This window comes from Colias philodice, chromosome 31, assembly GCF_061535455.1.
Source record: "Colias philodice isolate Cphi_HAF_F1 chromosome 31, ilColPhil1 Martin Lab GWU primary, whole genome shotgun sequence".
Lineage (NCBI taxonomy): Eukaryota > Metazoa > Arthropoda > Insecta > Lepidoptera > Pieridae > Colias > Colias philodice.
Window position 1 is genome coordinate 2,794,927 of NC_143116.1, and position 26,941 is coordinate 2,821,867.

The 26,941-nt window shown below is 35.4% G+C and overlaps 1 protein-coding gene across 1 annotated transcript; it reads right to left on the bottom strand.

The window, feature by feature from the left end:
- Positions 1-1,284: 1,284 nt before the first annotated feature.
- LOC149475127 (gelsolin-like) lies at positions 1,285-26,796 on the bottom strand. The gene is made up of 11 exons (XM_089713661.1): positions 26,727-26,796; positions 19,463-19,532; positions 15,837-15,911; positions 14,359-14,548; positions 12,700-12,815; positions 6,937-7,114; positions 6,480-6,580; positions 5,438-5,554; positions 4,201-4,266; positions 2,530-2,592; positions 1,285-1,923 (listed from the first exon to the last, which is right to left on the bottom strand). Exons 2-11 carry the CDS (start codon positions 19,529-19,531, stop codon positions 1,852-1,854), a joined length of 1,047 nt encoding a protein of 348 aa, XP_089569787.1. The 5' UTR covers position 19,532; positions 26,727-26,796; the 3' UTR covers positions 1,285-1,851.
- Between the last annotated feature and the right edge of the window lie 145 nt (positions 26,797-26,941).

Below are 26,941 nucleotides of genomic sequence, written 5' to 3' on the forward strand. Positions count from 1 at the left end.
ATAAACTTTTTGATTTGATAGGTGATAATAGGCATATTTGTTTATCCTACTAATATTTAAATGTGAAAGTTCGTGAGGATGGATAGATGTTTGTTACTCTTTCACGCAAATACTACTGAACCGATTATTTCTTTGTTTCTACAACATAGTTAGTTACATGACTACAGTTTTTGGTTCATTCCCATGCTTGAGGCTTTAGGTGTGGAAAGCCGAAAGCTTCAGGTGCCCATGGTAGATGAATTGTTCGATTTATAGATGTGTGAAAATGCAACTTTTTAGCAATGTTGGTTTAAGAAAAATAATCATCTATTTATTAGAAACTAAAGTTATTATTAATGTGATAAGTGGATGCGTTATCTATTTCTGAATAATTCAAAACAAATCGCAGAAATCGTGTATTTACTGTTTATTTCGTAGAATATACATTATTACTATCATTTCTTGGTAGATTGAAGTTTCGAAGCGTGGGTTTCTCCATTTCTTAATGTTTATTGTTTACTAGATTTCCACCCGCGGCTTCGCCCGCGTTTTCAAAGGAAAACCCGCATAGTTCCCGTTCCTGTGGCATTTCCGGGATAAAACCTATCCTATGTGTTAATCCAAGTTACCCTCTATATGTGTGCTTAATTTCATTGTAATCGGTTCAGTACTATTTGCGTAAAAGCGTAACAAACACACACACATCCTCACAAACTTTCGCATATATAATTAGTAGGATAGGATAGGACTAGCAGTCCGCCCCGTCTTCGCCCGTGGTACACTGGTACACATATACAGCACTAAGCGATCACGTCACATCACGTACATATAAAAATAACTAAAAAAAAAAGGAAATTTTATAGTCCTATCCCACTATCCTATTTAGTTACTCCTACTAATATTATAAATGCGAAAGTTTGTGAGGATGGATGTATGCGTATGTTTGTTACTCTTTCATTCAAATACTACTGAACCGATTACAATGAAATTTAGCACACATATAGCAGGTAACTTGGAATAACACATAGGATAGGTTTTATATCGGAAATCCCACGGGAACGGGAACTTTGCGGGTTTTTCTTTGAAAACGCGGGCGAAGCCGCTGGCAGAAAGTTAGTATTTTTGTAAATATAAAATGAGCATCTTGGGAAAAACAATAATATTTTTTTCTTTCCTGGAATAAACTTGGAAATAATACCCATAGATTTCCACTTATGAAACCATTTTTGGCTACTCTAAAATGCGTAAAAGTCATGTTCAAGAAATAAAATTTTGTTTGGTAGGTGAAGTGAAATAAAAATAATCTTATCTTATAGAATTTATTAAATTACAAATAATACTTGTGCATGTTTTCATATAATAATACATTTACGGTCTTACTAATAAAATGTTACCCATTCGCTATGCAATGGATTATATAGTAATTATTGCAATAACCTGTCTTGTTTTTATGATTGACGTTTCATGTGAGCAAGAGCAGGACACAGCTATGGAAGAAAATGGTAGAAATTTATCCATTGTTTAACTTTTTTTTATTATTATTTATTTAGTAAGGCCGTAATTATGCAGCTATACAATAACAATCAGTTTGCGCAATTTGCTTGAAGGCAATTACATATTTAATACTACATTGTGTATTAAAAGTATATTTTAAATATAGTTTTATATGCAGATCAACAGAAAACATTTAATTTTTACGCTTAAAATCCTTTTTCTTTGAATTATTACTAAAAGTTACAAAAAAATCAACATTTAAAAAAGAACTAACTAATTTATATTAGTGCAAAATAAGTCAAATATTCGAGATATATTTTAAAAATAAGTTATGTCAAAAAATAAGTGCTTCAACTTAAACATAAAACAACTTAATAGTTAATTCCAATCTTGGAAATGTTGCTTAAATGCAGTGGGTTCTATTCCTTCAACAACTTTTGAAATGTGCACCTGAAATAAAGACATACAATTACTTATGTAGTGAGATTATCTTGATAATCAATATCCACACTAATATTATAAATGCGAAAGTAACTCTGTCTGTCTGTCTGTTACTCAATCACGCCTTAACTACTGAACCAATTTGCATGAAATTTGGTATAGAGATATTTTGATACCCGAGAAAGGACATAGGATAGGTTTTATCCCGGAAATCCTACGGGAACGGGTTTTTCTTTGAAAACGCAGGCGGAAAGCTAGTTTATGATATATCCTACTAATATTATAAATGCGAAAGTTTGTGAGGATGTGTATGTGTGTGTTTGTTACTCTTTCACGCAAATACTGCTGAACCGATTACAATGAAATTTAGCACACATATAGAGAGTAACTTCGATTAACACTAACTGTGCCCTGCGGTTTCACCCGCATTAGCGTGATGACATAATATAGCCTATAGGCCTTCCTCGATAAATGGGCTATCTAACACCGAAAGAATTTTTCAAATCGGACCAGTAGTTCCTGAGATTAGCGCGTTCAAACAAGCAAATTCTTCAGCTTTATAAATATAGATTACACAAAAAAATAATTATATGTTTAATATTATTAATTACTTACCCATGATGGATAATTGTTAACCTCCAAGTAATGTTGTGCTTTCTTCATGGCCTCTGATTTCTCCTGCAGATAAAAAAACATTATTAAATGTGTACATTAAAACTTTAAATTTGTAAAATTCAGTGTATTTTTATTTATTTCTTAGTAAGGGATATTCTTAATACTTTTTAGCTGCATATTTCACACCTTTAAAAACTAAACAATAGAATGAAATAAAATATATTTAAACAGTCCACAAATAAATATGTTATAGTTTGGCTAACGAAAGATGAGACTGGCTTTTTATTTCGAAAATTTATATGGCAACACTTATAATTACGTAATTGTTATTAAAACCTGAGTTGTTGATGTGTCAAAGTGAAAATTATTTCCGCGATTTTAGTGATTTTCAATTGAAAACGAGACGAAAACATTGAAATGCGACTTAAAAAAGGTTCTTTTTACGATTAGTAAATTTGAAAAGAAACAAGTTGAAAGAGATGTAGTTTTCAAGGAAAAACAAGAGTGTTTACGTGAAATATCTCAATGCATTGTTAAGTGTGACTTTGATATTTTGATACTATTCATTAAGCTATTCATTTTGATTGCATTGTTTAATATTTATTATTTTGCAAGTAACATGGATGATACCAATAGTCCAGTTATAAACTATTCAAGCAATAATAAAAAAAATTGAATGATCTGTTTCGTTCAAAATGTTTAAAGACACAAAATCAGTATCTTGACGAGATTTCTTCTATGACCGGACCATGTTATTCGTGTTGGAAGATAGTATAAAAAACGAGATGGAATAACTGCAGAAATGGAAGGGTTCATAATAAGAGACAGAGATAATGATAGTGATTCTTACTATTCACTCGCGGTTGAATTTTTAGATTGATTAAACAAAATTTAATTGTATTTTTATTGTGTTTTTTCTTGCTTTCATTCGGTGTTCTTTTTTGTCTATCTGTATCACTTAACTGTACTAAGTATATTACATAAAACAATATTATAAAGATGAAGAGTTTGTTGTTTTTTTTTTGCTCGTAAGAAAAATAATAAATAAAAGTATTAAAACTATATTTCCAACTATAACCTAAGTTGCCATATGTTGATTTTTTGAATTTGCCGCCTTTTTCCAGTCTCATCTTTCGTTAGCCAGACAATAGTAATATCTCTATATATACAACTGTGATTCGCGGTTTCACCCGCATTGCTCTCCTGTTGGTCTTAGCGTGATGATATAATATAGCCTATAGCCTTCTTCGATAAATGGGCTATCAAACAGTGAAAGAATTTTTCAAATCGGACCAGTTGTTCCTGAGATTAGCGCTTTCAAACAAACAAACAATTTCTTTAGATTTATAATATTAGTAAAGATACAATTAACATATTATATATGTATCGTATATTTGTAAGTATTTAGAAACAAATACTTTTAAATATTCATGGGAGTTATCAAAGTTTTGTTATTTAGAATATTTTCTTAGTTTGAAACTAGATGGCGCTGTATGACGTTAAAGAATATTAATTGTTTTTAAGAATTAACAAAATCAACAATAATTATAAATTAGTTTTATACTGGTGATTGATTTACAAAATCGGTCAATCGGTTTTGGAGTTTATCTATTACAAACACACAAAAAAATCATCTTTATATTATTAATCTAAATTAAATTAGATACTTACCGTTCCATTGGATTTCTTTCCTATCCACACATAGATACTGCTTCCTGTGTCTAAGATGTAGCATTCCTAGAAAAATAAAACGGTTTTATAAAATAATTTATTCCATAAAAAACATATATGTTTTTTTTTAATAAAAGTCTAAAAACAATATTTCAATGTTTTAACTTTTAAAGACATAATATTTTTTCTTAAATAATTATTCTTTTTTATTTTATTTTTAGTATTATAACTATGCTTAGTGTTCATTTTGATATTAATAAAGTGCGTAACTATGTGTCGTGCACGTGTCTGAAGTGAAACTTCTTTGGCATATTCGAAGATACCAAAATCGTCGTCTCACTCCATGACGTGACGGTATTGCCATGACGTGACCTTGAAATTTTACTCTCAACGCGCCTAAAGAAGTTTCATTTACCAATACCGTCACGTCATGGAGTAAGGCGACGATTTTGATATATTTGAATTTTGCAAAGAAGTTTCACTTCGAACACGTGTGCACGGCACATACGCTCATTTTTTTCATAATAATAATAATTTCTGTTGCTTGTTGAAAATGTTATTTAAATGAACATGCTTTTTTAAACATGCTTTACTAACATGCTTTTTGCCTTCCTCGATAAATGGGCTATCTAATGCGCTGATTACACCTAACGAGTACAGTGGCGAGTCAGTAAATACGCTCTCGGCCGAGACAGTTGCCGAACCGAGTGGGTGTTTACACGTATTTCACTAGTGGCGAGTCAGTTCAGTTTTGATCACGACGCGGACGTCTGCAATGGATCGAAAAAAAAAAGAATTTAAACGGGTTTTAAATCGGCTGTTACCAGATATTATTAACGAATTGTGGGATTTATTAGAAATAATAAATAAAAATAATAATTCTTTGAAAAAATTCAATGACGAAACGAACGAGTGGCGAGTGGCCGAGTGACGCGACGAGTGCGTGTTTATACCTGCCGAGCGGGATAGCGAGTGGGTACTCGGCCGAGTAAACAAATTGGGATTCTAGTGACTGTCTCGCCGCTCTTCTCGGCCGAGTACTCGGCCGAGCACTCGTTGAAGTGTTTATACCAACCGAGCACTCGGCCGAGGACACTGACTCGCCACTGTACTCGTTAGGTGTAATCGCCGCATAACACCGAACGAATTTTTCAATTCGGACCAGTAGTTCCCGAGATTAGCGCGTTCAAACAAACAAACACTTCAACTTTATAATATTAGTATAAATATGACATACCTTAGTATCAAGTTGTTCTTTATTATATGGTCCTGATAGTTTTTTGATCTCCATCTTGCCTGAACTGTCAGATATTTCATTCAATACCACTTCCTTGGCTTCACCACGTTCAAAGTCCTGCAAATAATTAAAATAAAATTTTTATCTTTTTATCTAGTAAAAACTTTGTATTATTTCAGAAGATTCTAAAATTTATTCTGTTAACTTGCTAAAATTGACCGCTTGGTACATTGGTTGACGCGTGAGCGTAGAACCGTGGGGTCCTGGGTTCGATTCCCGGTGGAGACGAAGAAAAAAAAATGTCTCGGTCTGGCCGGACACATAAGGCTGATCACCTCCTTGTCCCTAAAGAAAATCGATCAGTGAAACAGATGTATGCATAATGCATCTGCCCCTTACCCCACTAGGGGACATGGGACTTCACTAACTTGCCAAATATAATACCTATGGAATTTGTAAGGGAAGGCACTGCCTTCTGAGGTACAGGTAATTACCTGGTTCAGAAGGCAGAGCAATATTGCACGCCTCATAAGCGAAGCGTTGAGGTGGGTACTACTGTCACTTCGCGCAAAACATCTGATTTTTCAAACTTAAAATGTCTTTATGTATCATACATTGCACTTGTAAGATAATACATACACACACATATTAAGAAAATACACTATTTTTAACGTTCATGATATTTTTGATGTCATTTTTGTTATTTAAACTAGTTAAAAAACAGTTTAAAAAAGTTCTGTCTTGGACGTCCGTGTGTCTGTATGTGCGGATCCTTTTTCTTGTTAACACGATAGCGACCGAAATACTTTACTAATCGAGTCTTTTTTTTTCTCTTACGCTTGAGTATGCTCAGGAATAGAACCCTTTCATTTTTCAGGGTCTGATTCGATGTGGTTTAATTGTTATTAAATAAACAAAAATAATAATTAATAAATATTTATTAAAAAAAAATTATGAGGCGTGCACTTTTGGATTTTCCAAATTATTTTAATGTTATATTTGAAGTTGCTATTTATTTTGATTTGATTCATCACCAACTTACCTCATCATCACCACCGTCTTCCGCATCAGATACTGAATCTTGATCACCATCACCGAGTTTCTCGAAGAATTTGTTCAAATCTCCTTCATTCGAGTAAGGGTCTGAAAAAGTATTAGAAAGAAACTTAGAAAGAAAACAATATAATTCAATTACATATATCTTCTTCTTATATATAAAAATGAATAGCAAAATGTGTTGGTAAGCGCATAACTCGAGAACGGCTGAACCGATTTCGATAATTCTTTTTTTATTATATTCCTTGAAGTACGAGGATGGTTCTTATGTAGAGAAAATGTAAATATGTACCACGGGCGAAGCGTGGGCGGACCGCTAGTTCATAATATATTGAATCTGATACAAGAACTACGCGTTATTAGATCTGATACAAGAACCACGCGTTATTGAATCTGATACAAGAACCACACGATATTGAAAAAAAAACTAATTTTAAACTCACCAATAATCTCAATATTGCCTCTCCCGCTATGATCCTGGTCTCTAATCTGATTGGCCACAGATATAGCCTTCAAACGTTCCACGCTTTTTGCCTTTTCACCAACATATAGGAAGATATCGTGGTCCACGTCTAGGATGAAACAATCACCCTTGTTCATTGATTTCACTGTTGCTTCTACCTGAAATGTTTGTATAATAATAATAGTTTAAAAAAACTAAAAAAAATGTATGCGTGTACTAGAGTACACACGTAAGAAGTGAAACTTCTTTATGACCTTAAGGACGCGTTTACGAATCTGACAAAAATACGCAGTTTTTCGGTGCATTTTGCGGCGAAATAGTACAAAACCAAATTTAACTAATAATTACCATAAATAGATTACTCCTTAATCTTTAAATGGTACTATATTTTAAGTCGAAAATTTTGGTTTATAATATTGAAAAAAATAATTTCCGTTGCCTCTTCACCCAAAATTGACAATATCGTGCTGAATAAACGAACATTTTTCTTGTATTTAATAAAACAAATTGATTTATTTAAAAATATTTTAAGTAAGTAGACATGTCTAACTCAAAAAGGTACTAGATAAAACTATCAAAATGTTACAAATAGGCTGAGAAAAAAATTAAAATCAAATCTTATTTTTTCACATATTTAGCTGTAACGCGTGATACTTATTGCATTGAAATAAGGGTTATTTTATTTGTCACTACCTTGAATTATTGCAACACAATTTGTAATGAAATATTTTAGTAATTTAGTCTGCGCTCAGCCGCCGTTGTGAGTAGACACTGTGACGCTTGTAAGCAGCTCCTCGTTTACGAAAAGATCACTGTACGAATACAAAATATTTCACCTAATAAACTTGATCCTTCACGCATTTATTTTATTTATAGATTTTATACTTATGGGATTATAAATTTCATATTTAGTTTCTGACTTGATGGAGTGACCTGAACGTGTACTTCGAAGACGGCTACTGGAACTAATAGACGAGTAGAGCTAGGTATGCCGAGTTTGGGCTCGTTTTGTTAGTTACGTTGAGACCTTACCTCCGGACTTGATGGAGTGACCTGAAGGTGTACCTCGAAGACGGCTACTGGAACTAATAGACGAGTAGAGCTAGGTATGCCGAGTTTGGGCTCGTTTTGTTAGTTATGTTGAGACCTTACCTCCGGACTTGATGGAGTGACCTGAAGGTGTACTTCGAAGACGGCTACTGGAACTAATAGACGAGTAGAGCTAGGTATGCCGAGTTTGGGCTCGTTTTGTTAGTTACGTTGAGACCTTACCTCCGGACTTGATGGAGTGACCTGAAGGTGTACTTCGAAGACGGCTACTGGAACTAATAGACGAGTAGAGCTAGGTATGCCGAGTTTGGGCTCGTTTTGTTAGTTACGTTGAGACCTTACCTCCGGACTTGATGGAGTGACCTGAAGGTGTACTTCGAAGACGGCTACTGGAACTAATAGACGAGTAGAGCTAAGTATGCCGAGTTTGGGCTCGTTTTGTTAGTTACGTTGAGACCTTACCTCCGGACTTGATGGAGTGACCTGAAGGTGTACTTCGAAGACGGCTACTGGAACTAATAGACGAGTAGAGCTAGGTATGCCGAGTTTGGGCTCGTTTTGTTAGTTACGTTGAGACCTTACCTCCGGACTTGATGGAGTGACCTGAAGGTGTACTTCGAAGACGGCTACTGGAACTAATAGACGAGTAGAGCTAAGTATGCCGAGTTTGGGCTCGTTTTGTTAGTTACGTTGAGACCTTACCTCCGGACTTGATGGAGTGACCTGAAGGTGTACTTCGAAGACGGCTACTGAAACTAATAGACGAGTAGAGCTAGGTATGCCGAGTTTAGGCTCATTTTGTTAGTTATGTTGAGACCTTACCTCCAGACTTGATGGAGTGACCTGCAGGTGTACTTCGAAGACGGCTACTGGAACTAATAGACGAGTAGAGCTAGGTATGCCGAGTTTGGGCTCGTTTTGTTAGTTACGTTGAGACCTTACCTCCGGACTTGATGGAGTGACCTGAAGGTGTACTTCGAAGACGGCTACTGGGACTAATAGACGAGTAGAGCTAGGTATGCCGAGTTTGGGCTCGTTTTGTTAGTTACGTTGAGACCTTACCTCCGGACTTGATGGAGTGACCTGAAGGTGTACTTCGAAGACGGCTACTGGGACTAATAGACGATTAGAGCTACGTGAAGGTAGTCGTGATGATACACCCGAAGGGCAACCGGAAAGATATGACGATCAATTTTTGAAGGAGAACATGAAGACACATTTAATTCGATTTTATAAGAACAGCCTCCTTCCAGAATTGACCGATCCAAGATTCAAAAGAAATATGGAACTACAGGAACATTCATCAAATTGCCATAGTAATATAATGAAAACTAAGAATTAATTAAAAAGAATTGTTTTTCTTGAGTTTTATCCATTTTTTTATCTTTTACCCTACATAACCCTACCCTATCTATCCTACCCTACACTACTCTACTCTACACTACTTTACCCTATTCTACCATACTATACACTACTCTACCTTACCAAACTTCACATAAACCATGTACTTAATAGTCTGAAAAAAGCCTAAACATTTTGTTTGGATAGGTGAGCCTGTTCTTGAGTTATAAAATTACAACGCAAAGTGGCATCACTATCACTACATAGTATAAAACAAAGTCGCTTTCCCTGTCCCTATGTCCCTATGTCCCTATGTCCCTATGTCCCTTTGTACGCTTAAATCTTTGAAACTACGCAACGGATTTTGATGCGGTTTTTTTTAATAGATAGAGTGATTCAAGAGGAAGGTTTATATGTATAATAAGATCCATTAAGTAGTGGAGAAGTACTGTTATTTTTGAGGTTTCTAATGTGATGTCGTAAATAATAACATTTATTCCGCTTACATTGCAAACGCAGGCTGAACCCTACGAGTTCTATCAAAATAATGTACTAAGTATTGTACACATTGAAAATGTCTACGGAAAAGTCCGTGATGGTATATGTCTATCTCTTATGGATAACCCACAATTACTTTTTTTTGTCATTTACTTTTTACGACAAATAATTAATTAATTAATTTTCGAAGCGATTTTAACCAATACAGCATTAATTCTTAACCAATTAAATACCTTAAATACATTGTTCATTTAATCTAGATCTATATGGCCCTTTACACCGTATGATTTAAGTGAATATTTTCGAAGATATTACAGATTTAAAAATTGCGGGACGTAGCGTTTGCGGCGGTACCGGCCGGCCGCCACGGCCGTGCCATTGCACCCATGCGAAGCATGGGCGGGTCGCTAGTTAGATATAAATAAAGATACATATTATATACGTATGATATAAGATTTTTGATAGATTTTATTAAAGTGAAACTTTTATTACATCGTCTCAAACTTTTTGGTCTGTGTAGCGCATGTCGCGTGTATCGCGGCTGCCGAGTAGGTATACCTACTCAGCACGCGACATGCGCTACACAAAGCAGTGTTCGGAACCGTTCGAACAGTTTCACTTTTACCGTGGTTTCATAAAACCACACAACATTTTATTTATAGTAATGTTTCAGTATATTGGAACTTAAAAAGTATTTGCAAGTACCTATCAGTAGTATATGTATGTGCCAAATAAAAGTATTTTCTTTCTAGTTTTCGAAAACCCACTTGCATTTGATACCACAACAAAATTATATACTAAAAAAACGAGCCCAAACTCGGCACACCTAGCTCAGCTCGTATATTAGTTCCAGTAGCAGTCTTCGAAGTATACCTTCAGGTCACTCCATCAAGTCCGGAGGTAAGGTCTCGACATAACTAACAAAACGAGCCCAAACTCGGCACACCTAGCTCTACTCGTCTGTTAGTTCCAGTTGCCGTCTTCGAAGTACACCTGCAGGTCACTTTATCAATTGCGGAGGTAAGGTCTCAATATAACTAACAAAATGAGCCCAAACTCGGCACACCTAGCTCAAATCGTCTAGTAGTTCCAGTAGCCGCCTTCGAAGTACACCTGCAGGTCACTCCATCAAGTCTGGAGGTAAGGTCTCAACATAACTAACAAAATGAGCCTAAACTCGGCATACCTAGCTCTACTCGTCTATTAGTTCCAGTAGCCGTCTTCGAAGTACACCTTCAGGTCACTCCATCAAGTCCGGAGGTAAGGTCTCAACGTAACTAACAAAACGAGCCCAAACTCGGCATACCTAGCTCTACTCGTCTATTAGTTCCAGTAGCCGTCTTCGAAGTACACCTTCAGGTCACTCCATCAAGTCCGGAGGTAAGGTCTCAACGTAACTAACAAAACGAGCCCAAACTCGGCATACCTAGCTCTACTCGTCTATTAGTTCCAGTAGCCGTCTTCGAAGTACACCTTCAGGTCACTCCATCAAGTCCGGAGGTAAGGTCTCAACATAACTAACAAAATGAGCCCAAACTTGGTACACGTAGCTCTAATCATCTATTAGTTCCAGTAGCCGTCTTCGAAGTACACTTTGGCAAGTACTTGTTTACCAATCAATCACTGTCCAATGAAATTAGGTAAATGGTATCTACTTTTGTGACCATTCAACGTTACAAACAAATCAAAGTAAATTAAAAAAAAAAAAACATGGCAATAAAAATAAGTTCAATTATCAAGTCGTGTCAGTTTAGTCATAATTTCGTCGTTTCTCGCATTTCGCTGTGTGTGTGAGCCGTGCACGTGTAGTAGTAAGACTCAAAACGTAAAATTGATGCGCGTCAATTTGTATATGCGTCCTTAAAAATGTCACGAGTATGGCGTAACGCAAAAATGTCACGCGTACGGCGTAACGCAAAAATGTCACGCTTACGGCGTAACGCAAAAATGTTACACTAAATTTTTGTCCAACCCCGATAAAGAAGTTTCACTTCAAAAACACGCTTTTTATAGAAAACCAAACTAAAAAATTGAAAATTTTATCAAATTAGTGTATTGTCATCGGTCCTCAATAAATCTACAAAGTTTGAACGAAATCTGGCCGTTTAAAGTGGGTCAAAATCGCGCCCAAAGAAGTCGGTTACAAACAAACATACAGGTGAAGCTAATATAAAGCATGTAAAAATTATTGAAGTGAAACTTCTTTATCGGGGTTGGAAAAAAATTTGGTGTAACATTTTTTCGTTACGCGTGACATTTTTCCGTTACGCTCCATCTTTTTCTTATCCCTACCAGGCGTGATTCGACGTATTTCTGTAAAGTTGCATATAGTAAATTATTTTTAAAAAAATAAGGTCATAAAGAAGTTTCACTTCTTACGTGTGTATACTAGTACACGCACACATTTTATTTATTTATTGTACACTATATTTACACTAATTATTATAAAGATTTCATTGTTTGTTTGAATGGAATAAGCTCCGAAACTACTGGACCGATTTAAAAAATTCTTTCGGTGTTACATAGCCCATTTATCGAGGAAGGCTATAGGCTATATATCATCACGATAAGACCAACAGGAGCGGAGCCACATACAAATAATAGTATTTGATTTGAATATACATCAAGTCATATATAATCACAATATGATACATAATTATATATTAGTATAGGAATTGGAGATCTTATTTTAAGGGCTGATTTTTCAATCCTTGGTTAAAACTTATTCGTCGATTAATACCCGTATTTGACAGTTTACGTGACATTTTAATACTATCGTGTAATACTTTATTGGACGGATAAGTTTTATCCAAGCATTGAAAAATCGGCCCATTAAGTATAAATAAACATATACCTGTCTCACTCGCACGTTCCTCTTTCCCTTGATTTGGAAGAGTCGCTTCTCAGCGCCAGCATTTACAGTCACATGGTTGAAACCTGATGCATGGCCTCCATCCAAGTACCTTATGGCTGAAATAATAATAAATACTCTTTATTAATATGTAGGAAACATTTAGTAATATTTTTTTAGCTAGCGCCTTGAGCGCGGGGACCGAATCCAGAAATTCCGTAACGAAAAAACCTCACGCTCCCCACGGGGACGGGCGCGGAGGTGTGGCTTGAAGGCATAGCATGCAATAGCTTTACCGCGGCAGTCCCCGAGTGACACACGTCTTTTTTTTTTAGAATATTACTTTTTCAAGGGAAAACTACTAAACAGAATTGATAAAACTTGGCAGTGATGTAGCTTTTGTACCAAAATAACACATGAGGAAATAAATCTTTCCTACGGGTTCGATCGCAGGTAAATCCGTGCGGCACAGCTAATCACTACCTATCACTAGGTACCTTCATAGCATAAAACCACCATAAAACAAAGTCGCTTTCTCTCTCCCTATGTCCATATAGTATATACGTATGTCTTTAATTTAAATCTATGCAACGGATTTTGATGCGGTTTTTGAAGTGAAAACTTCTTTAGCGGCGTTGAGCACTTTTTCTGTAATGAGTATAAAATCTTAAACTCGCGTCAGGACACGTGACCTGATCGAAAAAGCGTAAGACGGATGGATATCAAACATGCTCAACGTTAATAATCAAGTTTTCACTTCTGCCGGCACTCCCGGAGTGCAACCCGTCTTTTTTTTAATAGATAGAGTGGTTCTCGAGAAAGGTTATCTATACTAATAATAAGTATTATAAAGCCGAAGAGTTTGTTTGTTTGTTAGATAGCCCATTTATCGAGGAAGGCTATAGGCTATATATCATCACGCTAAGACCAACAGGAGCGGAGCAATGCAAAATGAAACCGCGGGGCACAACTAGTACCTAGTATATAATGTATTAAGTTTTAAAAAATGTTAAATAAATTTTTTTCCAACCCCGATAAAGAAGTTTCACTTCAAAAATCACCTGTATGTTTGTATGTACCATCTTACGCTATATATTATTATAATTGTTCCTCAATTCACGTTCACGTTCATTTTTTATCTGATAGATGTGATTGTAAGACGGGCGAAGCCGCGAGAGGAACGCTAGTAAGTTTATAAATAATTTTTCGTCACAGTTTACACATTTTGTAACCCAAGAACGACAGAATTTTAATGACTTATGGTTCGTTGGACTTTTACGCTTGGTGGTCGCTTAGTTAATAACTGTTAAATTAGAAAAACTTACATAGGCCGTCTATTTTTGTAAGATTTTAGTATATCCGGAGCGTCGTTGAATAAAAATTAATCCCTATTTCCCTTGGTCATGAGTCATGACATCACGCGTGAACAGCTGGACCGATTTCGATAATTATTTTTTTGTTGCATTGTTATTGAAAGAAAAACTTTTTTTTTCACTGTATTTGATATTTTGTTTTATAGCATCTTATAGTATAGAAAAAATTCGAACACATGGAACACAATTGTTTAAAAATTTCTCAAATTGCTCTGTTATTTTTACTAGATGTTTTTTTTTATTTCATGCCTTTTTCAACTCGCGCGAAGATAGGACGTTTAAAGTCTACCTGGTTCAAAATACCCCAAGAACTGCCTCGACTCGTAACCCTGGGACTCTCTATGCTGCACAGCATCCCCATGGAACTGCTGATCATCAAGGTTCACCGTCAAAATGGCCGCTGCCCCTGCTTCGTCCTGGCTCGTTTTGGCGCCAAGCCAGAAGTGGATATCCCATGTTAGTGTTGATGTGCCTGTCGTCTGAAATTTTACGATTTTTATATAATAAAGGAGAAACACATACATACGCATACCATACATTCACACACACACACGCAAATAAACACACGCACACACAGGCGTGTGCAATGAGTAATGTAATGAGAGTAACGAGCAGTATTGAAATAGTATGACACAGATGCACAAAAATGGTGGTCCACAAAGTCGGTATTTATATTTTTTATTTTCCGACAATTTCCGGGGTAAATTTGGTCATTTGATTTTGTACGGCATCTGTGTCATATTATTTCAATACTGCTTTTAATCCATTATTCCGCAACGCCGTACAAAAATCATGGAGACAAGTGGAGAAAATCTCTACCTGTACTTTCGAATTCTCATCTGCACTCAGTTGGACAGCTTACAAGTGACGGCATAGTGATGAATCTTATTATTTTATGCTCTTACATCGTTCTAGATAGGTCACCTGGTGGTTCAAATGACCCTTAACTTTTTCAACATGGGCCTTTGTCTATCCGTTTAAAATCAAAATCGAGTCTAAAAGAGTCTGTTACATACAAACATACAGATGAAGCTAATAAAACTACATTTCACTGTCGAGGAAAAATAAAGCACTCAATTGAATTTATTCTTTTTTGAAATTTTTATCACAATGAGCTGTTTAGATGAATCAGACTTTGAGTGTCTAATTATACTGTTTTTCTAATTATGTAATTAGAACATGGGAAATACAAACGATCCTTGACCAATGATTCATCATCCGTCTAGACTTTATCCGATTGTGGCAGAAGTTATGTTTTTAGAATCAACCAGCTGCGCTCCGCGGTTTCACCCGCATTTCTCTGCTCCTGTTGGTCTTTGCGTAATGATATATAGCCTTCCTCGATAAATGGGCTATCTAACACCTAAAGAATTTTGCAAATCGGACCAGTAGTTCCTGAGATTTTCGCGCCTCGCATTTTCGGACCTCTTCAGCTTTATAATATTATTTAAAATTAAAATATAAATAATATATAAATACATATAGGTGTAAGAATGTGTTCATTTTCATTTCGCCCATCTATTTCCCTACTAATCCCTACTAATATTATAAATGCGAAAGTAACCCTGTCTATCTGTTTGTCGGTTACGCTTTCAGATTAAACCTCTCAACCGATTTTGATGAAATTTGGCACAGACAATCTTTAGACCCTGAGAAAGAACATATAGGCTACCTTTTATCAAAACGCCACGCGGGCGAAGCCGCAGGCGGAAGCTAGTTACGCTATATTAACATTTGATAGTAAGAAATTGAATTAAAAAATCTTACCTTTAATACTATGTACGAGTCGCCAGAATAAAAATTCCCATATTGATGTTTAGGTACTGGAACCGGTTCAAAGTCCTGGAAACATGAACAAATAAAATAAAATATCTACTTACACAAATAATCATAATAAAAGTATGTTGCTGGAATTCAACTTCTTGACGTTCATATCGTAAATTTGCTCATTTCATGAAATGATTGATCATTTCACGAAATGGTCGCATTTCGTGAAATGGTTGAATGTCTATTGGCCACATCATGATGTGGTTTGAGCAGATCAATGATAAGAAATCGTTTCTCGATATGACCAACTAAAACTAAACGCGCGGTTTTTTCATGAAATGATCAAAATTTTTTAATCATGTCGCAAAATAGTTACATTAACTATTGGTTTTACCCGCATTGCTCCGCCCCTGTTAGTCTTAGCGTGACGATATACAGGGTGAAAGGTAAGACGTTTGACGAATTTAGACAGGAGCTTCTACTCATTAAACTGAACAACTTTTGTTCTACAACTTTGCTGAATTCGTAAAAAAAATTGGACTTTATAAGGAAACTTCGCTAATCAGCTGACCAATTTCCATACAAAGTCCAAATTTTTTTCTACGAATTCAACAAAGTTGTAGAACAAAAGTTGTTCAGTTTCATGAGTAGAAGCTCCTGTCTAAATTCGTCAAACGTCTTACCTTTCACCTGGTATAACCTATAGCCTTCCTCGATAGATGGGCTATCTAACACCGAAAGAATTTTTCAAATCGGACCAGTACTCAGTAGTTACTGAGATTAGCGCGTTCAAACAAACAAACTCTTCAGCCTTATAATATTAAAAGTATAGATATATGTATATAGATATACCTACATTTTACGATTTAGCTAAACACTTAGCTACAAAAACATACTACTTTTTGATTTTCATTTATTCAACTTTCAAACTGTTTAAACTTCAAATATTTTCACACAATTTGTTCTAGAAATATCTTCAAATACATCTCAAATCCGACATTTTAATTCACTGGCGTTGAAACATTATCTTTCTTGTTTATTTTTGGTTGTGTGTAGGCGTAACGCATAAAAACTATTTACTAACAATGTGGAATCTCACTGTTTTCAATTGAAAATTTATAAGACTAGCTTTCTGCCCGCGGCTTCGCCCGCTTGGTGTAAACCTTAAGAATTTATATAGAACATTTATATTATACTAGGTTTCCGCCCGCGGCTTCGCCCGCGCAGTCAAAGAAAAAACCCGCATAGTTCCCGTTCCCGTGGGATTTCCGGGATTGCGTCATTTTCCCGGGATAAAAAGTAGCCTATGTCCTTTCTCGGGTATCAAAATATCTCCATACCACATTTCATGAAAATTGGTTCAGTAGTTTAGGCGTGATTGAGTAACAGACAGACAGACAGAGTTACTTTCGCATTTATAATATTAGTATGGATTTCTCAAAAAAAAAACAGCGTGTGTGCCGAGCACACGTGTCAGAAGTGAAACTTCTTTGGCAAGATTCAAAGATACCAAAATCGTCGCTTTACTCGTTGTCGTGACGGTATTGCCGTGACGTGACCTTGAAAATTTATCCTCAATACGCCTAGTCGTTTCACTTCAAAAGTATAAAAAAACACGCGACAAGAATCTTCTTATCTTCTTTCTTATATATAAAAATGAATCGCAAAATGTGTTGGTAAGCGCATAACTCGAGAACGGCTGAACCGATTTCTATAATTCTTTTTTAATTATATTCCTTGAAGTACGAGGATGGTTTTTAAGTAGAGAAAACGTAAATATGTACCATGGGCGAAGCCGGGGCGGACCGCTAGTATATTATATAAACTCATGAAATAGGTAAGTTCCTATCCTTCCTTCCTACTAATATTATAAATGCGAAAGTTTGTGAGGATGGATGTAAAAGTGTATGTATGTATGTTTGATACTCTTTCACGCAAATACTACTGAACCGATTACAATGAAATTTAGCACACATATAGAGGGTGACTTGGATTAACACATACGATAGGTTTTATCACGGAAAATTCTACGGGAATAGGAACTATGCGGGTTTTTCTTTAAAAACGCGGGCGAATTCGCTGGCGGTAAGCTAGTACATAATCCATACTAATATTATAAATGCGAAAGTAACTCTGTCTGTCTGTCTGTTACTCAATCACGCCTAAACTACAGAAACAATTTTCATGAAATTTGGTATGGAGATATTTTGATACCCGAGAAAGGACATAGGCTACTTTTTATCCCGGGAAAATGATGTAATCCCACGGGAACGGGAACTATGCGGGTTTTTCTTTGACTGCGCGGGCGAAGCCGCGGGCGGAAACCTAGTATTATATATGTATAGCATTAATTATTGAAAATTGATAAAACCTCATTATTTAAATTAATTGATAACATTGATAAATAAAAATTAATAATTTAGGTATATGCATTATGATGCTATTTCTGTATTAATAACATGTACATATATTATTAGCTTCATAATAATAGGTTAATCTTCTTATATATAAAATTCTCGTGTCACAATGTTAGTCTGCATACTCCTCCGAAACGGGTGGACCGATTCTCTTGAAATTTTCTGTGCATATCGGGTAAGTCTGAGAATCGGCCAACATCTATTTTTCATATGTACCACGGGCGAAGCCGGGGCGGGCCGCTAGTTAAAATTATAAATGCGCCAATGTTTATTTGTAAATTTCCTTCTAAAAATGAAATTATGCTACTAGCTTTCCGCCCGCTGCTTCACTCGCGATTTCAAAGTAAAACCCGCATAGTTCCCGTTCCTGTGGGTTTTCAGTGATAAAAGTAGGCTATGTCTTATTCTGGGTCTTCAGCTACCTATGTACCAAATTTCATTGTAGGTAATCGGTTCAGTACTATTTGCTTGAAAGAGTAACAAACATCCTTCCATCCATCCATCCATTCTCACAAATTTACGCATCTATATCTATATCTTCTTATACATATATGTATAAAAATGAATTGCAAAATGTGTTGGTAAGCGCATAACTCGAGAACGGCTGAACCGATTTCGATAATTCTTTTTTTATTATATTCCTTGAAGTACGAGGATGGTTCTTATGTAGAGAAAACGTAAACATGTACCACGGGCGAAGCCGGGGCGGACCGCTAGTATTATATAAAACTCAAAGGTGACTGATACAGTGATCTATCAACGCACAGCCCAAACCACTGGACGTATCGGGCTGAAATTTGGCATGCAGGTAGGTGTTAGGACGTAGGCATCCGCTAAGAAAGGATTTCACGAAATTCTTGCGGGAACGGGGAAAAACGGGGATGCACGTACAAAGTCGTGGGCGGAAGCTAGTCTAATATTCTAATTTCTAATATATATTATAAAGGCGAAAGTTTGTAAGGATGTATGGATGTATGGATGTATGGATGTTTGTAACTCTTTCACGTAAAAACTACTGAACCGATTACAGTGAAATTTAGCACACATATAGAGGGTAACTTGGATTAACACATAGGATAGTTTTTATCCCGGAAATCCCACGGGAACGGGAACTATGCGGGTTTTCCTTTGCAAACGCGGGCGAAGCCGCGGGCGGAAATCTAGTTTATAATATTAGTCGGATGTATAGTTAATAGATAATGATATTACCTCAACTCTCCAAATCTCCAAACCCGCTACCTTCCCGGAATTAGCAAAAGCTCGGTGCACTTCAGGCATTCTGAAAATAATAAATAATTTAAATAATCTATACTAATATTATAAATGCGAAAGTAACTCTGTCTGTTTGTCTATTACTCTATCACGCCTAAACTACTGAACCAATTTGCATGAAATTTGGTATAGAGATATTTTGATACCCGAGAAAGGACATAGGATAGGTTTTATCCCGGAAATCCTACGGGAACGGGTTTTTCTTTGAAAAAGCGGGCGAAGCCGCGGACGGAAAGCTAGTAGAATATAAATCTCGTGTCACAATGTTTGTCCTCAGTGGACTCCTAAACCACTTTACCGATTATAATAAAATTCGCACACCATGAGCAGTTCGATCCAACTTGAGAGATAGGATAGTTTAACCATGTAGATACCACGGGCGAAGCCGGGGCGGACCACTAGTATAATATAAATCTAATTATTATGGCCGATTGCTCCGGCGTAGCTCGATCTCACTTGCGATAAATTATCTATATCTATACTTATTTTTAACTCGCATTGCTCTGCTCCTGTTGGTCTTAGCGTGATGCGTCAATGCGTGTAAAACCGCGGAGCACAGCTAGTAATTAATATTTTAGTTTAAAAAAATGCGCTAACGACTAAACTCATGAAATTATTGTATCGTCACCGATCCTTGATAAGTGTACAAAGTTTGAATTAAATCTGTCCGTTTTTCAATCCTTGGATAAAACTTATTCGTCGAATAATGTATAAAACTACCATTTTAAAAACGTATTCTAATTGCCCGTATTTGACAGTTTACGTGACATTTTATTATTATCGTGTAATACTTTATTGGACGGATAAGTTTTATCCAACTTCCAAGCATTGATCGGCCCAGTGAGTCAAAATCGAGTGTAAAGGAGTCGGTTACATACAAACATACAGGTGAAGCTAATAACAGCGTGTTAATAATAATAGTTTAATAAAACTAAAAAACACGCTTTTTACAGAAAACCGAACTAAAAAATAGAAAATTTTATCAAATTAGTGTATTGTCATCGGTCCTAAATAAATCTACAAAGTTTGAACGAAATCTGGCCGTTTAAAGTGGGTCAAAATCGCGCCCAAAGAAGTCGGTTACAAACATACAGGTGAAGCTAATACAAGCGTGTTAAAAACCATGTGAGTGCATTAATTGTAGTATGTACTTGTTCGATTATGTTAATACTGATAATGTTTGCAAACAAAGATAACCATTCTTTTCACAAGAGGTGTTTTGTTGCGGCAAAACAACGAAAAATGAATGAATAAAAACATACCTATATTTTTGAAAATTTTGGGATGTTTATTTGTATTATGGAATTAAAATGTAAATTTAAAAATCAAAGCCATAAATTTTGTATTGCACTTTTTGTTTATTATTTTATGTCGCTTCTTAGAGCTAAGACTGACTTTGACCAAAAAGTTATTTACTCATTCAGTACCTATAGTTAATAGCACAGACTAATTAATTAATTAAAAGTATTCACTATATTAATGTCTGTGCTCATACAATAAGTCAATAAATAGAAAGATAGAACGTACATGTGGAGGAAGGAAGGTGGAATTCCTCCATCGAAAAAGGGAAGATCCTCGACCAGTCTACTCGACTGGCCGGCCGTGAAGGCCCCGATGGATGATGTCGGAAAGTTGTATAAATAGCTCTGTAGCGAAAACATTTCGCTTGCGCGATTCAGAGCGAGGTGTCGCTACATACAAATTGAAGCTTAGTACTCAGATAAATAGTCCATGTGCGTATGTAAAAGAGAATACATTATGATGTATTTTCAATCTATTTTTGTCATTAATTTCTTTCAGATCCGATCATCCATCCATCTTCATAAGCTTTGCCATTTATCATAGTAAGATAAATACGATCGCAATATCAAATAGTTGCGGAAACAAGGCAATATAAACTTTAGATCGTAAAGCAAACACAAATCTACACTAATATTATAAAGAAGAAAGATTTGTTTGTTTGAATTGAATAGGCTCCGAAACTACTGAACAGATTTAAAAAAATATTTTACCATTACAATCCAAAATTATCCCTGATGAACAAAGGCTATATTTTATGATGTTTTTCCCGGGTCAACCAATGCAGAGCCAGGACGAACTGGTATTAAAATATATAGTGCTGGCCAAACTACCAAATAACTGATTCATTGATTTAACTGTAACATAACGCCCTTCATAATAAATCAACTGTGACTGTCTATTCTAGGTTAGTCACCGCTTTTATATACTAACTAGCTACATCCCGCGGATTCATATGCAGGCAAAAGCAAGTATTTCTATAGCTTATCTATACCATAGACTAATATACTCAATTTTATTAGTCCATGTCTATACTAATATTATAAAGCTGAAGAGTTTGTTTGTTTGTTTGTTTGTTTGTTTGTTTGTTTGAACGGACTAATCTCGGGAACTACTGATCCGATTTGAAAAATTCTTTCGGTGTTAGATAGCCCATTTATCGAGGAAGGTTATCCATACTAATATTATAAATGCGAAAGTAACTCTGTCTGTCTGTCTGTTACTCAATCACGCCTAAACTACTGAACCAATTTGCATGAAATTTGGTATGGAGATATTTTGATACCCGACCCGAGAAAGGACATAGGCTACCTTTTATTGCGAAATATGTACCACGGGCGAAGCCGGGGCGGAACTCTAGTAGGCTATATTTCATCACGCTACGGGCAACAGGAGTGGAGCCACGGGGGTGAAACCGCGCGGAGCAGCTAGTTATTTATACATACTAAATTTCATTGTAATCGGTTTAGTAGTATTTGCGTGAGAGTAACAAACATCCATCCATCCATCCTTACAAACTTTCGCATTTATAATATTAGTAGGAGTAGGATTTTAATGCTATAAAACGAAATATCAAACACTTTCGAATAATATTATATCATATTATTATTTACTAGCTGCGCTTCGTGGTTTCACTCGCGTGGCTCCACTTCTGAGCGTGATTATTTATAGCCTATAGGCTATAGCCTTCCTCGATAAAGGAGCTATCCAACACCGAAAGAATTTTTAAAATCGGACCAGTGGTTTCCGAGATTAGCGCGTTCAAACAAACAAACACTTCAGCTTTATAATATTAGTAATAGATTAGTAAGGATCTTAGTAAGGATAGTTAAAATCATATATATATTATTATTATCCATACATTATTACAAAATTTCGCGTTCATAATATTAGCTTTGGACGAAAATAAAGCTAGGAAGCGCAAAGCACTAAAATGATCAACCTAGATCTGCTTGAATTACTAACATGAGTTCGTTTGAAGACCGGAATAAACTCGATAAATAACAGTTCCTATTTGCATCATGTTGTGATGTTTACGTTATGTGGAAAACAATAAGACATGTTTATTTTGGGTAAATCTAGTCTATAGGAGTCGGTTACATTGTATACAGGCTAAGAAAAACGTTTTTCAAAGATATACTTGATGCGAAAATTTCCCCCACCACGCTACTTTTTTGCCAAGAAGTTTTCCGCTATAACAAAAACGTCGCCTTACTCCATGACTGGTTTACCCTCAACGCGCCTAAAGAAAATAAAACTAAAAATCTTTCTAAATATCTTATATATAAAATTCTCGTGTCACAATGTTAGTCTGCATACTCCTCCGAAACGGGTGGACCGATTCTCATGAAATTTTCTGTGCATATCGGGTAAGTCTGAGAATCGGCCAACATCTATTTTTCATATGTACCACGGGCGAAGCCGGGGCGGACCGCTAGTATTATATAAGTACATACTAGGTACGTGTAATTATAGATACAGATTACCTACAGACAGACAGACTGTAATTCACATGTAATTGAATACAAATACAAGATAACATCCTCTTGACTGCTATCTCAAGCTTAGTACTTGTAATAAATCTGTTTTTTACTATCCGAGCGTAAAATTAAACTCACATTTGCGTAAGTAGGAATCGGTTCCTAATGTATAGATCTATGTTCCCTATCTATGTACATTACGAAGAAATACTAGATCAAAAAGTATTTTACCGTTGGATATGTACATACCTACTTGATCCCTGAGTGCTAGAAGTTATAATTATTTACAGTGTCCCACCGTCGGTATTCTAAGCTCACTGCTCAATGGAGGTTATAGTTTAAAAGTACCTTCGCGCTTAGTATACCAATATTGGGGCACCTGTATATTATGGACCACGGGCGAAGTGGCGAAGCTGTGGCGAACCGCTAGTAAAATATAAATATAATATAAAATTACGTACCTAACTAGTTAGTTAAGTAGTTACTTACACCGATTGCTTTAGTATTTTTAAGCCGGTTAAATGACTGTAATTTTCTACCAATTTATATTATTTCTTTTCAAAAAGGAATTTAGGTATGTCCATAATAATTTTGAGTAAATAGGTGAAATGTTTAAGTACATATCCTACTAAAACGCGAAAGTTTGTAAGAATGTGTGTTTGTTACTCTTTCACACAAAAACCACGGAACAGATTGACGTGATGAATCTTGGCAATGATTTTGCTTACATAAGCCAGAATAACACAAGCTATAAAAATACTTTTGCGAGTAAAACCGCGCGGCAAAGCTTGTAAATAATTAAACAGATTGGTATGGGTTGGTCCCGAAGGTCTATCGATTGATGATGTCATCCCACCCTGAACTTTATGGCGTCACCCTCTAGGGAGAGTCTCTTAGGAAATTAAGCTTTTTTTATTATGGCAATGCTACAGTAAAAAATATTTTGATAAAAGTATCAAGTGATTTGAAAAAACAATTAAAAATTGTCTTGAAGTAATCATTGTATCAATATCACACAATTTTTTATATACGCATTTAAACACGCTTTCATTAGCTTCATCTGTATGTTTGTATGTTACCGACTCCTCACTCGATTGTGAACCACTTTAAACGGACGCATTTAATTCAATCAAACTTCGTAAGTACTTGTATTGTATTGTCAACAATCCTTGATAACTGATAAGTATCAAGGATTGTTAACAATACAATAATTTCATATACCTAGTCGTGGATTTTTTTAAAACTATAGGTAGGTACATACTAGGATTTTTATATCGTATCAACCCGGAAGAAGCACAAGTATGTATGTAGGACATTATAATATCTCTATACTAATATTATAAAGCTGAAGAGTTCGTTGGAACGCGCTAATCTCAGGAACTACTGGTCCGATTTGAAAAATTCTTTCGGTTTTAGGTCGCATTTGTCGAGGAAGGCTATAAGTTATATATATCATCACCACAGTATTACAATATTATTTCCTATATTGTAATACTGTGTCATCAGTCATCACGCTAAGACCAACAGGAGCGGAGCCACGCGGGTGAAACCGCGGAGCACAGCTTGTATACTGTACGTCATAGACTATATACTTATAGGTATACGTATACTTGTATTAATTAGTCTGTTTCGACAATCATAAGATAAAAAAGGCCTAAAACCTAGCCTTTGTAGCCCACATTGTAATACCTGAAACTGGTTCATGATTTAAGAATGAGCAAAAATATACTCAAATAACATAAAAATAAAAGCGATTTTTCAGTATCTCCTAATTCCAAGGTCAGCCTTGGCTAACGCTCTCAGAAAAGGAAAATTAAAAACACCATTGTTTTGTGTTTGTTTGCATTGCTGTTTTGTATTAGTATTTAACTGTAAACAAAAGAATACTAATATGGTATGATTATCATCTGAAATTGGTAATATACCTACTAATATCCTACTAATATTATAAATGAGAAAGTTTGTGAGGATGTGTGTGTGTTTGTTACTCATTCACGCAAATAATACAGAACCGATTACAATGAAATTAAGCACACACATAGAGGGTAACTTGGATTAACACATAGGATAGGTTTTACACGTAGTACATAATATTAACTCAATGGTTTTACCCCGAAAATCCCACGGTAACGGGAACTAAGCGGCTTTTCTTTGAAAACGCGGGCGAAGCCGCGGACGGAAAGCTAGTCTACAATAATGTGTAGTGACTAGTGAGCTGTGAGATACCTATTAAGGGCTGATTTTTCAATGCTTGGATAAAACTTATCCATCCAATAAAGTATTACACGATAATATTAAAATGTCACGTAAACTGTCAAATACGGGCAATTAGAATACGTTTTTAAAATGGTAGTTTTATACATTATTCGACGAATAAGTTTTAACCAAGGATTGAAAAATCAGCCCTAAGTATAATAAATCAGTTTCTATATAGGTACATACCTAGTAAGTACAAAGAGAACCTATTATGTTACAATAGGACAATATTTTAGGTATAGCTAAAGTTTGTTTGTTTGAACGCTCTAATCTCAGGAACTATGGGTCCGATTTGAAAAATCTTTCAGTGTTAGTTAGCCCATTTATCGAGGAAAGCTATAGGCTCTATTTATCTATATCATCACGCTAAGACCAACAGGAGCGGAGCAATGTGGGTAAAACCGCCGGGCACAGCTATTAATGTTTATGACAAGACAAAAGTCGATAATTAAGGAAATGCAATGAGGAAACAAGACAGCGAACGGTTGAAGGAAAATGCTACAAATGTTTTTTTTTTTTCTGAGATTATTTTATAAATCTAATTTACATATAAATAACTTAACTGTATCTATCCCTGTAAAAATTACTCCGTTTTAATAAAGTGGTAGGTATATCAGTGTGAGAAAGACAGACAAAAACAATATTTTCGCACTCTAAATTCTTGTAAGATGGCAATGTAGGTATATGCAATGTATGGACATTTTGATTATTATGATATTATAGAATATGTATTTGTTATAAACAGTGTGACAATCTATAATACAATATTTATAATAGAACATACCGTATAAATAAGATTATAGGTAAGTAGCAACATAATTAAAAACAATCATTGAGTGACTTATTTAGTATTTACTATGTACCTAGTACCTACTAACAAAGATTAAGTTGTTAATACAGATAAATTCGAAAACTAACCTATCTTCACTTTCATTTCACAAATAGAAAACTACACTACACGTAAAATAACAGTTTCAAACACAGAATTAGATAGTTACGATAAAAACACTTATTTAACATAAAATTTCACACAAAAACATGTCATTCTTCCGCAAAAATATCATAAAACAACACTCATTAATACTACTCATATTAATTATAATTTATAAATTTATAACACACGCAAATAAACGCCGATAAAAGTATACAAATGAATAAAAACTTACATGACGTCTATCCTCTCTCAAAGCCGAAACAAAACTGAATAATGAATATAGTAAAATTTGGTTCGAGTTTTGAATTGACTCATGTATGCTGTAGCTAAATGACAGATAAAGTTATTTTTAAAATGTGCGTTCGTGGATTTTATGTCATAATGTTTTATGGTGGTATCAAGGTCAATGTTGTGCTTGTGATGTAATGTAAATTGTAATGTAACTAG